The 13,760-nt window shown below is 45.3% G+C and overlaps 1 protein-coding gene across 1 annotated transcript in view; it reads right to left on the bottom strand.

Annotated features, from left to right (window-relative positions):
* itga3b (integrin, alpha 3b) overlaps positions 1 to 13,760 on the bottom strand; it is a 29,270-nt gene that overhangs the window by 703 nt on the left and 14,807 nt on the right. Inside the window, 23 exon segments of the mRNA XM_079756344.1 lie at positions 2 to 16; positions 19 to 40; positions 1,016 to 1,141; positions 1,258 to 1,356; positions 1,510 to 1,623; positions 2,231 to 2,362; positions 3,650 to 3,676; positions 3,679 to 3,834; positions 5,513 to 5,615; positions 6,346 to 6,423; positions 6,898 to 6,977; positions 7,075 to 7,158; positions 8,348 to 8,516; positions 8,840 to 8,940; positions 9,776 to 9,919; positions 10,387 to 10,532; positions 10,647 to 10,714; positions 11,021 to 11,110; positions 11,439 to 11,575; positions 11,777 to 11,865; positions 12,272 to 12,465; positions 12,580 to 12,784; positions 12,974 to 13,072. Coding sequence (XP_079612470.1) covers positions 2 to 16; positions 19 to 40; positions 1,016 to 1,141; positions 1,258 to 1,356; positions 1,510 to 1,623; positions 2,231 to 2,362; positions 3,650 to 3,676; positions 3,679 to 3,834; positions 5,513 to 5,615; positions 6,346 to 6,423; positions 6,898 to 6,977; positions 7,075 to 7,158; positions 8,348 to 8,516; positions 8,840 to 8,940; positions 9,776 to 9,919; positions 10,387 to 10,532; positions 10,647 to 10,714; positions 11,021 to 11,110; positions 11,439 to 11,575; positions 11,777 to 11,865; positions 12,272 to 12,465; positions 12,580 to 12,784; positions 12,974 to 13,072 — 2,478 coding nt within the window.

Here is a 13,760-nt window from a genome sequence, read left to right as displayed (position 1 = left end):
TCGTACATCTGCCTCTGTTGGCTCTCTTGAAGAAACCACACTAGGAGGGGAAGGGTGGTGGGGTGGGGTTGAGTGAAGACGTTAGAGGCCTAGTATGGTGGCGGGCTGCTGCTGCTGCATAAGGGAGCGCTATGCACTTCAGTCTTTGGGGAAAGACCATGCCACCTGCTTATCCTTTAAATCAAGACCGTGAGAGACGTCCTTCCTAGAGTTCAGAGGAAAGCCACGCTGGAGTCCTCCATCACCCTAACGACCTGCTTCCAACCATCATGCTTTGGCCCAAAAACATAACGACATACTTCGAATTCAGCCGTTGATCAAAGTATTTATTGAGATACCCTGAGTCAATCATGTTAAAAAAAAACATTATGGGGTGTCCTGGATGACTTTGGCCTCCCCGGCTGCCTCACCACCCCCGTCGTAAGTTACTTTCCAATATGCGGTTTGTTCCGCTTATAACAAAGATACGGACAATGGTTATGTATAAGTTACTGTCATCTGTAACATTGTTGTTGCTTTTGTTGTCATGGAAACATCTGGCCGATGGTTGTATCTGAACGCTAACGTTGGACGCAGTGCATGGATATTCCGAAGTGTCCCGAAAATAATGCACATGTTATGGTAACACTTTACAATATGGGTACATTAGTTAATGCAGTAATATACATTGATATATATATATATATATATATATATATATATAGCATTAGCATAGGGGTTTGGGTTAGGCTTGGGGTTAGGGTTAGGTTTAACCCTATTAAACGATGCATAAATTAATACCCTAGTTAACATGAACTGCATAAGTAAACACACCATCAATAAATATTTACTAGACCATTAGTAATCCACAACTTAAATGTTAGTAAATGCATATTGCAGCATTAACCAACTTTAATTTATGGTTCATTCATGTTATCAAAGTAAAACCATCAAGTCATTAATTACTTCATTATTATTCCATTGAATAATCAAGTAGCCAACCATGCGGTGGTTTAAGTATGAACCGTATTCATACCTTCCACAGTAAGAGGCTGATGATTCCCAGAAGGACAACCCCGGCTCCAGCTGCCACCAGGAAGATCCAGAGCGGGATTTCATACGGGGCCTCCTCATCGAGCACGGGGTCTATGTCCACCGAGAACTGAACGGGACATCAAGACACTGGTTATCGTCACCATGGGGTCTCCTGTAACGGGCGTGATCGTTCACCGCGGGATGTGGTCGTGTTTACGTTGCCGGTTGCGATCGCACACTCACATCGACGGCGTTGCTCTTCATCTTGATGGTGGGCCTGACTGTGATCAGTTTGAGGGTGGCCTTTCCCTTCACCTTGACCCTGAGCACCTTGGAGTAGTCCTGAAGACACACACACACACACACACACACACACACACCGACTGTACGTCAAGGTTTTGTCTACCGTCAAGTATTTTTGAGTATTTAAAACGACAGTGTTGACAATCAAAAACAAAGGAACAGTAATTATTTTCTTGTGGTTTGACCCCTGACCTCAAGCAGGGTGCTGTTCCAGACACGGGAGCGGACGGTGACCTTGGCCGCGGTCTGCATGCCAACGAGGGGACAGGTGAAATTGATGCACAGCGCCGTCCCCGTGACACAGTCCTGCCTCACCGCAAACACACAGGAAGACGGCATGAGGAAGGAAGGCTAAGAAGGGATCATCGCAACATGAAATGGGGATGATACATTGAAATAAGGAAAAAATACTTGATTTATAGAGCAGTTTATGTTACTACTTTATGACCACTCCTTCATTTAGTAGAATCTTTGAGTGGAAGCATAGATACATGTTAATGATGAGCAGGTTAAGGTTAAGGATACTTGAATGTCTATTGTGGACATTAGGAATCAAACCCAGAACCCTCAAGCTTTTAGGACCTCATCCACTAGACTATCCTGCTGTCTATTTTGAGTAGTATCTGGAAATATGATCTATACTGACAATGAAAATGACACGCATGTGCCAATTGTCATTGTCGCAAATTCTTTATCCTGTATATTTCTTAATATTCTTTGAACTTATTTGCATCATTACATGTATAAGACCTCCCTTGCCATAATAAATGTCCCTGGTCGGCGCGACCCTGGGTTACACCGTGCCTACTATAAATAAAGCCCTTTGACTGGGACTACCATCATCGTGACACGTCCCACCACACAGGGTTGCCGGGTCACCGTACGCTAACGTGCACCGGGGCGCTAGCCTCACCAGCATCACGGTGTCTTTGCGTGGCGAGAACAGGGTGGCGACCGCCTGAGGCTCCGCGGAGGGGGTCTTGGGGTCACCCATCACCATCGCCTGCCTCTTGCTCCTTTTTCTGCTGCTGCTCTCCTCCGTCAGCTGGGAAGGGGAGGATAGAAAGAGTAGTGGAGGTGGTGGTGGTGGGGGAGGAGAGAAGGCAGAAGACGTTACATCACCGTGGCTTGTTGTAATAACTGGCTTTGATAAAGACATGACGGCTCCTGGCCCTCAAAATAGCCCCGCTCGTCCTGCTCAATTGTCTATAAGTACGACCGCAAACGTAGCGTTTCTAATTCAGGCAGTGTGAGTAAGATTGGTGTCTGGCCGCACAGTAAAGGATTGTTTCTAAATATTACTTCTGCATGTGCGTGGGCGTCTGGCAGAGGAAAGGTTTTCACACTCTTGATCTTTAAAAGCAGGCAGTTTGGGGTTCATAACTACCGCAGAAGGGGAGCAGAGCCAAGAGGAGGGAGACGGACCAACACACTTTGACTGGTGACCAACAAGACCAAGCTCAGCAAACTATATGTTGGTTCAGTTTGTTTTATGGACTATTGTAGAGTGCTAACACGCACACATACACACACACACACACACTTTACATATTGCCACTTTGAAATTATTACCAGCGTGTTTTTTGAAAACATCACCAGAGAAGTTGTGAGACTGTGTGAACTGGCCACCAGGACCTGTATGTGTGTGTGTCATTTTTTCGGTGTGTGTGACAGTTCAACGCCCATCCTATCCTCTAGAGTGGGTGTGGGTCAGAGACACTGCTGCTGTCATAAACATTATACGTTTTCAAGCTTTTATTTTTGGGGATTTTTTGTCCCCTATTTATATCTATTTCACATAGCAATTAAAATGAACTTTTACAAGAACTCTTGAACAATTTCATCATTCGAGGGCGATTCAATTTTACCCTTGAATGATTCAGAAATAACAATATATGTAATTATGTGTACAATTAAAGATAGGTTTAAATAACATGAGCTTTATTTATCTCAGACAGGAAATTGTGTGTATACCAAATGTTATTAAGGTTCTGAACAAGTATTAGTAGGACCAGTACTGTTAGAATTTAAAGAATGAAACGGTCGAAATAGATTAACTTTAAGAGTTACAACTTTCAGTATGTATGATTTTACTTTGTGTGTGTGTGTGTGTGTGTGTGTGTTGTGTGTGTGTGTGTGTGTGTGTGTGTGTGTGTGTGTGTGTGTGTGTGTGTGTGTGTGTGTGTGTGTGTGTGTAGGATAATGCTTACAGGGAGGTTGAGTATGTTTGCGAATATTCCATTTGAGGACATTGCTAGTGTACGCTTTCACTGGGTGTGAGTGAGTGAGTGAGTGAGTGAGTGAGTGAGTGAGTGAGTGAGTGTTCATTTACATTGAGCTTAAGGGGGTTGACGACATCTCTCCGGGAGGGATGCAGTGTGTCTCTGGCTTCCCGTCCATGTAGCTCACGATCTCGGTGAGGTACAGCAGCCACTTGCCGTTCTTCACCTCAACCGGCCATTCAAACTCAATGGCCAATGCCCCCATGGTGCCCACGCTCGGTCCCTGCACCTCCACCTAGTGGCCATGAGAGGTCAATGCATGTCATCAATACATCAATTGCATGTGATTAAATCTGCTGTATGATTTAAGAGCTATTATAAGAGAGTAATTTGTTAGCAATGGCCTAGCCATATATTAAATATTAGTGAGGGAAATGCGCTGTGAGAATATCTGTTTTGAGTTGATTAAGCCTGCCTCTGTACAAGACATTTTCAATTTTGACTAAACCCGGCTAATTTCGGACAACCATCTCTTCCCTGATAGGTTAAGGAAATCCATCTTGACTGCCAATCCAAGGTGCGTGAAATGCAACACTTCTGAGGCCTCTGAGGCTACGGTGTCCTGGGTCCATCTAGGTTCGACTGGGTTTTTTGGATTATCGGTGCCGTTAAAGTAGCATCAATAATCGTTTACGACTTTAACGGCACCAACAATCCAAAAACCCAGTCGAAACTAGATGGAAACGGTGTGTTGTTCAAAATGTGACGCAGCTTCTACTTCTTCGCCACCTATAGAGTTTGTTATGTACGATCATTAAAAAAAAAACAGGTTATTTCCCATAGACATTTGACCGAGGCAACCGGGAGCCTCGGAGGTTAGGGACTTATTCTTCAGAGGTCTATGGCGGATAAACGTAGGTAGGGAGAGGAAGTATTTTGGGTTTTTTAGCTTCAAATTCTAGCTCCCTCCTGTTTTTTTTTCCCTCTCTCTCCTAACAACTCTCAAATCATACCTACAGCAGCTTTAAAGTCTCCATGGAAAGCACAACACAAAGTATATGACAGCATATCACCGGACTGGGGAGCTCAAAGGCTATTACAGAGAAGTAAACAAAATAATAAAGACCATAAAGATGACCATCGCATTGCCTCTTGTACAACTAATTCAATTTTGTTTGACAGATAGAAAGGATTAAATTACGAACTGGAGTGGGGAAGGTGAGGGAAACATTCAGAGACATGGGCCGTTGTAAGCAGCTCATCGAGCAATAACACACAACTCTTACTACTACTACTACTACTACTACTAATAATACACTGTAGTGTAGTTAAGGGCATGCAATCCTGTGGTTTGGAATCATCCTGACCCTGAATAACCTCTAGGTATTCCTGCAGTACTACGGACGCATCGACGCACTGGAGACGTTCTACCATGTAATATTTAGACCTCCACGGTAAGACACACATGGATAAATATAGGGGCGCGGTTCATGGTTTAAAAACCAGGGCTCCCTCAGCACACACAGACACATGTATGGGCGCACACACAAGCACGCACTCGTGCGCACACACACACACACACCAACACACCATGCCCACAACAACACACACACGCACATACACAAGACACATGGCAGCACACACAGACACATGAATGGGCACACACAAGCACGCACTCTCACACACGCACACATGCACACAACAACACACCATGTACAAACCAACACACACACGCACGTACACAAGCATGCACACACACACACACACACAAACACACACATAACCAGCCCCCCCCCCCCCCCCCCCCCCCCCCCCCCACACACACACACACACACACACAAAACACAGACACACTCTCTCACACAAACCCAGACACACAAGGACACGCACACACTTACACACACTCCAATGGTGGTCTAAGTCCACGTAGTTGGGGATAGAGCACAGGGGGAGCGGGGGGGACAGTGACTCACGTTGAAGGTGTACTCCACCAGGCTGCCCACGTCACTGCTCTTCTTCATGGCCGACTCGCCCACCACCTCGCCGCTGGAGTAGGTCTGGACGTGCGGATTCAGTCTGGAAACAAGCGCCATGCGTCACATGGGTGCACACGGTGTGAGGGGGTGGCAATGAGGGGGGGGGGGGGGGGGGGGGGGGAGACATTTGGTTCGAGGGGGCCATCATTGCCCTGCAATCTACCGCAGACCCAAAGCCTCCAGGATGAAAATAACTCTGACGTTGAAGTTAAAGTTTTCTTTAAGTAGACCCAGTCTGGGGTATACAGCGGGCAGGTTGAAGAAGAGGGGGAATGACGTGTGGGAACGGATCCCGGGTCGCTACAGCCCACCACTGCCCTCACCACGTAGGAAACACGCCTTGCAGCAACCCAGGTTGGATTCCGAACCTGTGGTCCTCATTTTCCGTCTCTTTCAACCCACTTCCCTGTCTGTCTTTCTATCTATGTGTCCATAAATAAACAAAATGGCTATTTAAATATGTACATAATAATAGAAAATGAAGGAATGTACAGCCTTAAGACATTCTACTGTCCACATCCCCCTGTGAGTAGAAGGTTTTGAGTCTTCAGGCATATGGACCAAAGAGAGATAGGAAGGGAGCTACATGGCTGTGCAGGCCCAGGCAAGACCCTGACCCCAGCCTTAGAACCTAAGACCCATCCCTCAATCCTCACAACCACAGCCTGAACCTTCCCGTTTTTCTTTTAAAAATAGTCTTGTTTCTGAGCATGACACTGAACTCCAAACAGAAAGAACGGGTCCACCATGGAAGAGGAAGCAGGTCTCACATGTTAAAGGAGGAGAGGATGGAGATTTCCACCAGAAGCACCACCGCCACGGGAAGCATCTTGGGCTGGTCACTCAGCCTGAGGAGAACAACACATGCACAACCACCGGGTAAATAACATGGGACGTTGATTTATGATTGCAGGAAGGTCAAGGGGTCGCTCCAAGTCCAAGTAACTTATACAGAGCTAAGGCTGATTTGTACCAGATACAATCACCACTGTTTATTATACCACAGAGGCACCCATTAGGAGCTGTGGAGGTTATTTCATTGAATTAGGGTCACTTATATGACCCTGAAGCTGAAGAATATGAAACAATCAATTGATTAATTGATTGACTTAAGCGATCAATCAATCAATCAAAGAATCTGTGAAATATAACTAAGTGTAAACTTGGTATATGTTGGTAAATGGTTTGAATTCAATATGAACTGTGCTATTGGTATGCAACCTATTGATCATTATCAAATACAACAATACCATGTTTAATCTCAGATGGAGAAAGGTATAAAACATGTCTCTGGAACATCTAAACTTTGTGTCGGAACGTACGTTGACAACTGCAGTACCGTCTCGATCTCGCGCGTCTGCAAGTCGATGTCTCTGGTCTGGAAAATTAGCCGCAGTTTCACCTGTTGGCGAGAAGCAAGGACATTGACCATGAGAACAAATGAGTACAAAAAATTCACGTTTCACACTGGGACACGAAAGAGTCTTTAAGGTCCTCACGCGCTCCATGCTCCTGAGTGGGTTCCCCAGCTCGCATTTCACAGAGTCCTGACCATCTGAGAAACATTCCCCCTTTGGGCCCTCCTGGATCGGGACAGAGGAGAATATGAAAAACGTTAACACGCGTCTCAAAGAAGGTCGCCATTGTTTAACAACGCACCTGAACGTAGCTCTTACACACACACACTAAAAATAAATATTATATTGAAACTAATAATGTGAAGGAACTACGACGACTGTCTGTAGATGAACATACTTATATATAATAGCGCTAAAACTTATATTTGAACTTTCATCCGTCTAGGAAGTTTATTGTTTCTATTGTCATAAAAAATAAAAATTAGGTTTAGTCCATCCACCATATCGCCTAGCCTCGCCACGCCATATTTTGGCCAAATTGTGATATCTAATATTACTCTACTCTCCTAACGCTGCTGATTCACTGAGCCTCATTGGCTATATCCTAAGCCAATCAGGGTGTTCACATTCCATAATCACTATCTGCCTGAGTCATCAGTACTCAGTGGCGGTTTAGGGCACGGGCCCGCTTTTGGCGCCCCCTATAGCTGCAGTGCAGGCACCCCTGCTTGCTGAGAAGGAGCCGTGCACAGTAGCTGTGTGAGAAGGGGAAAGGGGAGGGGGGCGCGGGGGACAGTTCACCACTGGGTCTCCCAAATGGAACGCACAAGAGGGGGAACGGGGGATCCACTGTGAGCGCGGATTGAAATCCTTATTGAAGCCTGCAGGGTTATGCGATAGACATACGGAGGAACGCGATCGTTGAGCAGCCCTGCCCCAACATTGTATGACACGTTCAACTCAGCTAGAATCGCCGCCCACCATCATCCAAAATGATATGTCAACAGACCAAAAATAGTTGGACAGCCTACAGTAACTATAGATAATTAATGTGACAATCACATTATTAAAAATAGACTTGGAGCAAGGATTTACTGAGGAACTGTTATTTTGGGAGCATTTTTTTTTCTAGCTTTTGCAAGTAGTTCGCTGCCCCACCTGCCTATATGGATGGCACGCGCCTGGTATAGAGCAATGCTCTAATGGAATTAGAGAAAATGGAATTAGTGGGCTAAAGTCAGTCACACCTCGACTTTCTTGCAATTGAGAAATATAAGTTTCTCTTTCACTTATATTGTTATAATAAAACATGGCTCGCCCGGGGTGAAATTCAATGTAGAACTGCCACTGTCTGTACTGATCTTTCCTTCCACTCTCAGATTTTAAGTGAGGTGCTTCCCCCTAGTGGCTGTACCGTGAACCTGACGCCGAAGTAGCTGAGCGACTTGGGGATGGTGATGTTGAGAGTGGCCTCGTGGGCGTCCTCCACTTCTGGCAGGTTTTCCGGCAGGTTGGTCACCTCCACCAGGATCACCACCTTCTTCACGTTACTGTCGTACTGCAGCACCTGGTCCTTGCCCTCTCTGGATACACACACATGGACACACACATGGACACACACACACGCACACACACACACACACACAACACACAGAACACACGCACACCCGAACACACATTCACAGGCACGCCCACGCACGCACACACACACACACACACACACACAGGTTAGTTAGTTAGTTGTTATGTTTTACCTTCTTTCATTTTGTTTCACTTTTGATGTATTTACTCTGTTAAGCCTCAGGGAGACAGATGTGCTTACATGTTGTGTTCCACAGACACACACACACACACACACACACACACACACACACACACACACACACACACACACACACACACTCACCTGGGGTAAGGTTCATCCGTGTCCTCAGGAGCATACTCTGCTGTCAGCTGCAGGTTGCTGGTACACTTATTGTCCGAGCCGCACTCCTTATGGAAGTGGAACTGCAGAAAGACCCAAACAGCGAAATGCGACATTAGACACCATACACACTAACACGTTTTGCCGCGTTACACCATGATAAGCCTCGCGCTTGTTTTGGACCGCATTCGGACATTCCCAGACAAAACTTTGTCAAACGTTGGCTGAGAAGTAGCATCAAGGTCAAAGGTCAAGGTGAGATTTTCCGTGACGGCCGATTAGTAGTCGATCGACAGTCGTAGACCCTGACGAGGTTCTGACAGCGTGCGGAACGTCGGCCCATATTACCTTGGTACCACAACGCCGTCCAGACGAAGGGCCGATGCGCCAAGGAAAAGAAAGGACCGGGCTGCAGCTCACCTGCGTCTCTGCATGAAATGCATCGCTTGTCCCTCACACAGCGGGACAAGGCTGAAGATTTGCGATTTTACCGTTGCACATTGCCATCGTTTTGAAGCAGTATGCCCTTTCAGAAATAAGTCTAAGTATATGTGCATCGTGTCACATATACTATTTGCTTCATTATTGCATCATGTGATGCTGCGTGGTGAAATCGGTACACAAAACATATCCAACTATTTTTGATGATGTTTGAGTAGACTCAATTCGAATCTTAGCCTATTGGTAATATTAGGATAAAACATTTCGTATTTCACACTGACTCGCCCAAAAATGACCCACAAATGACCCACAAATGATTTCAAACAAAGACTCGTAACCCCCGGGTGACAGCGGACGAACGTGCACTTTGGATCAACCCGCACATCACTACTGTGTGTGCGTGTGTGTGCGTGTGTGTGCATTGCTGTGTGTGTGTGTGTGCATGTGTGCATGTGTAGGGCTCATGGCTCTCCGGACCTCTGCTCTCTGGGTGATCTTCTGCTCCTGGCTGAGGATGGGGAAGGAGTCCAGGTTCTGCAGGCCCTGCGGGTCGGGCTTCAGCTCCTGCAGCGCCATGCTGAGCTCCAACACCACCGGGTCCAGCTTGTCCCTCACCATCGTCTGGAGGGACAGGAGGGAGTTCAGTAAGGGCAGGGCCAGTCTTGGTTGCAGTGAACGCCGTTAGATGAAATTAAGTTTGTGCTTTCATTGTATGGAAGTGTTATTTTTACACAGACAGAAAGAGAGAGAGAGAGACGCAGAGAGTGAGACACAAACAGACAGGAAGAGAGACAGACACATGGAAAGAGGAAGGTGGACAGAGAGAGAGAGAGACACAGACAGAGAGAGGAAGAGAGAGAAGACACATGGAAAGAGGAAGGTGGACAGAGAGGGAGAGACACACACAGACAGAGAGAGGAAGAGAGAGAAGACACATGGAAAGAGAGAGAGACAGAGAGAGAGAGAGAGAGAGAGAGAGACAGAGAGAGGAAGAGAGAGAAGACACATGGAAAGAGAGAGAGACAGAGAGAGAGAGAGAGAGAGTAACGGAGTGAGGGTAAAAGTAAAGAGCGGTGTTCTGGACTTACGATCACATTGAGCTCCAGTTTCTGACACTTCTGGTCAGGGGAGCTCAGGGAGATGGAGCCTGTGTAGCTGGCATTTTTGGTGCTGCGGAAATAAACGCGTCGGGTCTTCCACCTGTCCATGTCGGCCTCTATGGTGTACCTCACCACTACAGGAAGTGACAACACGATCGGCAGTCAGAGTGGATTCAAGGTCAGTGTAAAAGTTAAAATGGATATCTTTTTCTGTGCTCAGATGACCTAAAACGTATCAGAATACTTACCAACTTCTTTCTTTAAGTCTTTGTTCCCGTTGCTTAGAGTGTAGGAGAAACACACCTTCGCTTTAATACTGCAATAAAACCAAGAACCTTTTATCAGCACATGTTACGCCGTCATCGGTACAGATAAATAGCCTTAACAGGAATTTTGATATAAAAAAATAATTATAATATTTTTTATTTACATAATATTGAATTATTTTATTTATTTATATCATTATAAAGAGTATGTTCCTTGCACAAATATTTATTTCACATACATTTCTTTACATTGTATACTTCTGTGGGTTCACCGTACTAGTATTTCACAGAAGACATTTTATGTGTATGTATGAGCATATGATGAATAAAGCTCGGTAATCTGTGTCACATCTCACCAGGCCTTGCCATTGTTATTACACTTAGTGGGATCGACAATCTTTGGCTGCACAGTGAATTCCTTAGATAGGTGGATGACTGGTCTGGTTCTGTTAACACACACACACACACACACACACACACACACCCACACACACACACACACACACAAACACAATTATAATTAAGTATTACATTGCTGTATCTGACATACATATACAGGATAGAACATTCGCATGAGAACCATATCAGGCTGTCAGACACAAAGAACAGTTCATGATAAGTTCTTACCTGTGTTTCTGAACCCCCACATATCTTTACACAGGGTTGAATAACCTTTCCAAAAAACTTTTCATCCATCTTTATTTCTATATTTCCTCTTTTTTTATGGATTTTAATGAATAAGATATTGATTAATATTTCCCCTTCTTCTTCTACCTGAGCAGTGCAATGCGGTCGTCCAGGGTTCCGACCAGAAGGTCTGGGTAGCTGTTGCTATCCATGTCCATTCCTCCGTTCAGCGAGTAGCCAAAGGTCTTGAAGTTCCCATCGCCTACCGATTTTCCCTCAATAACCTGCAGGGGGCGACAACGACACAAATAATATATCGCATTATAAAATGTACGGCCACACTGAACGTGTTAGGCGCGTTGAACCATTTTTGTGACACACAATGATCAAGCGGCAGGTTAGGCGCGTTACGCGCGTAACGCGGTCAGTGTGGCCGTACCTTAGACATGGCGGCCAGTCTCTATTATGATACACGTGGTTATTACCTGGCTGTACTTTTCTGTAATCCCCTCATTACTTCCCATCCATATGTAGACCTTCCCCGTCTCGTGGAATGGGGCTCCTACAGCAAAGTCTGTGAAAGACATGGTTATTAACCAAATAATAGACTGCCAACCTTTTATTGGCATGCAATGTGTGGGGGTGTCCAATAGGTGGCAGCACACTTATACAGAGTATTGTCAAAATCTTGACTTTACTTTCTTTGAGGCAGAGAGCACAGGTGCTCATGATGTATACATATTTTCATACATAGATCCTTCAATATTACAATAAAAAGGCCATTGATACGTACATAAACACTGTCAACAAGAATGACACAGTAACATCATCAATTGCTAATGCTGTTGTTGTTTCCCCCCCCGGTAATAGATTTCCAATGCTAATATCATAACATGCCTGTAGCTCTCAAGGGCATGCTTCCTGACATTTAAAACATGACAAGCCGAAACAAATAAAAAAACAAACACGCTGGAACAAACCTTGGAATCCATCTTGGTTGACGTCTCCGATGGCGGCGAGGGCGAAGCCAAAGGCGGAGCTGACGGGCCCCTTCAGCACCATGCTAGGCTCCTTCCGGAAGGACCCGTTCTCATTCATGTAGACGTAGACGGCCCCGCCGTGGTCTTTGGAGCGGTCGAAGTAGAACGGGGCGCCCACGATCAGGTCGTTCCAACTGGAACAATGGGGGCAGGGGGGGAAACAGGCCAAATATTATTAATATATTGGCCAATAAACCCCTTTGAATCAAAGTAACTATGTCTGAAAGGGCTACTACTACTCAACCTACTCGTCGTTGTTGAGGTCTGTGATGGCCAAGCTGTTCCCAAAGTACGAGCCCACTTGCTTCCCGGGGATGATTAGGCTCTGTATCAGGATGTTGCTGTTGCTCACGGCCAGTGTCACCGAGCCCTTGGACTCGTCCCTGGGAGACCCAGTCACCAAGGTGTAGTTGGCACGACTCAGCAGCTTCTTGTCTTGGAGGACCGAGTAACCTGTGGTTCACAGCCAGTAAGAACCAGTAAGAACCAGTTATCAAAATGGCCAAAATTTTTTTATAGAAAACTAATTAATTTGAATGTGAAAACGACCACAGTTGATATCATGACAAAATAATCTCAAAGCCATTCTATGGTTTAAAAATACCGGTACATATCTATAGTCAAAGTGTGGGGGTGACCTACCCATGTAGTTAAAGTGCTTTTTCAGAGGACCAAATTCCTTGTCGTTGGAGTCCCAGGCATTACTGGGGTCTGGATTTCTCCACGTCATGTGAACGTTTCCTACAGACCACCAGGGAAATGTTGTTACAATGAACCACACGCTCCAAGACGTGGACTAATCCCACTGCCAGATTTACACCAGATTACAGTCTCAAAGAAAAAAGAAAAGGGCCTAATCCGTGTCTGCTCAAAACCTGCCTATTATATCTGAGTTCAAATCATACTCATTGCTGCCTGGCTTTAGTCGTGGAAATTTCATGCAGAAACGAAAAACCTTAAATCGTAGAACATCACTTCAAAGCAAGTTAAATTATGTTATTTATTCTATTTCACCCTTAATTAGCCAAGTTTCCAAAGCAGTTTAAATTATGTTATTTATTCTATTTTACTTCACTCTTAATTAGCCACTTTTCGTTAATAATAAGCACCTATAATGCCCTGGGAAGGAGCACAATACCACAGTACATTAAACCACAACTAGTTTTTACCTTAACCCATTTGGTTTAACCGTCTTTGCATCACGCAAAGTTACATTTTCGTTATTTAGTTACGGCTCACTTAATGTGTTGTGTCTCTCCTGATGCACTTTGCATTGCTGTTTCGCAAGAGACACACAATACAAACAAATTTCGATTTTTACACAAAATGTCAGCTGAAGAACTGGACCAACAGCGGATGACTATCTGGATGACTATCTCCTCGGTGCAGAACAGTCATACTCCCTCTCCTCCACCGTCTCTCCTCCAGC

Source organism: Pollachius pollachius, assembly GCF_949987615.1.
Source record: "Pollachius pollachius genome assembly, chromosome: 19".
NCBI classification, from domain to species: domain Eukaryota; kingdom Metazoa; phylum Chordata; class Actinopteri; order Gadiformes; family Gadidae; genus Pollachius; species Pollachius pollachius.
This window is presented reverse-complemented; position numbering and strand designations above follow the sequence as displayed.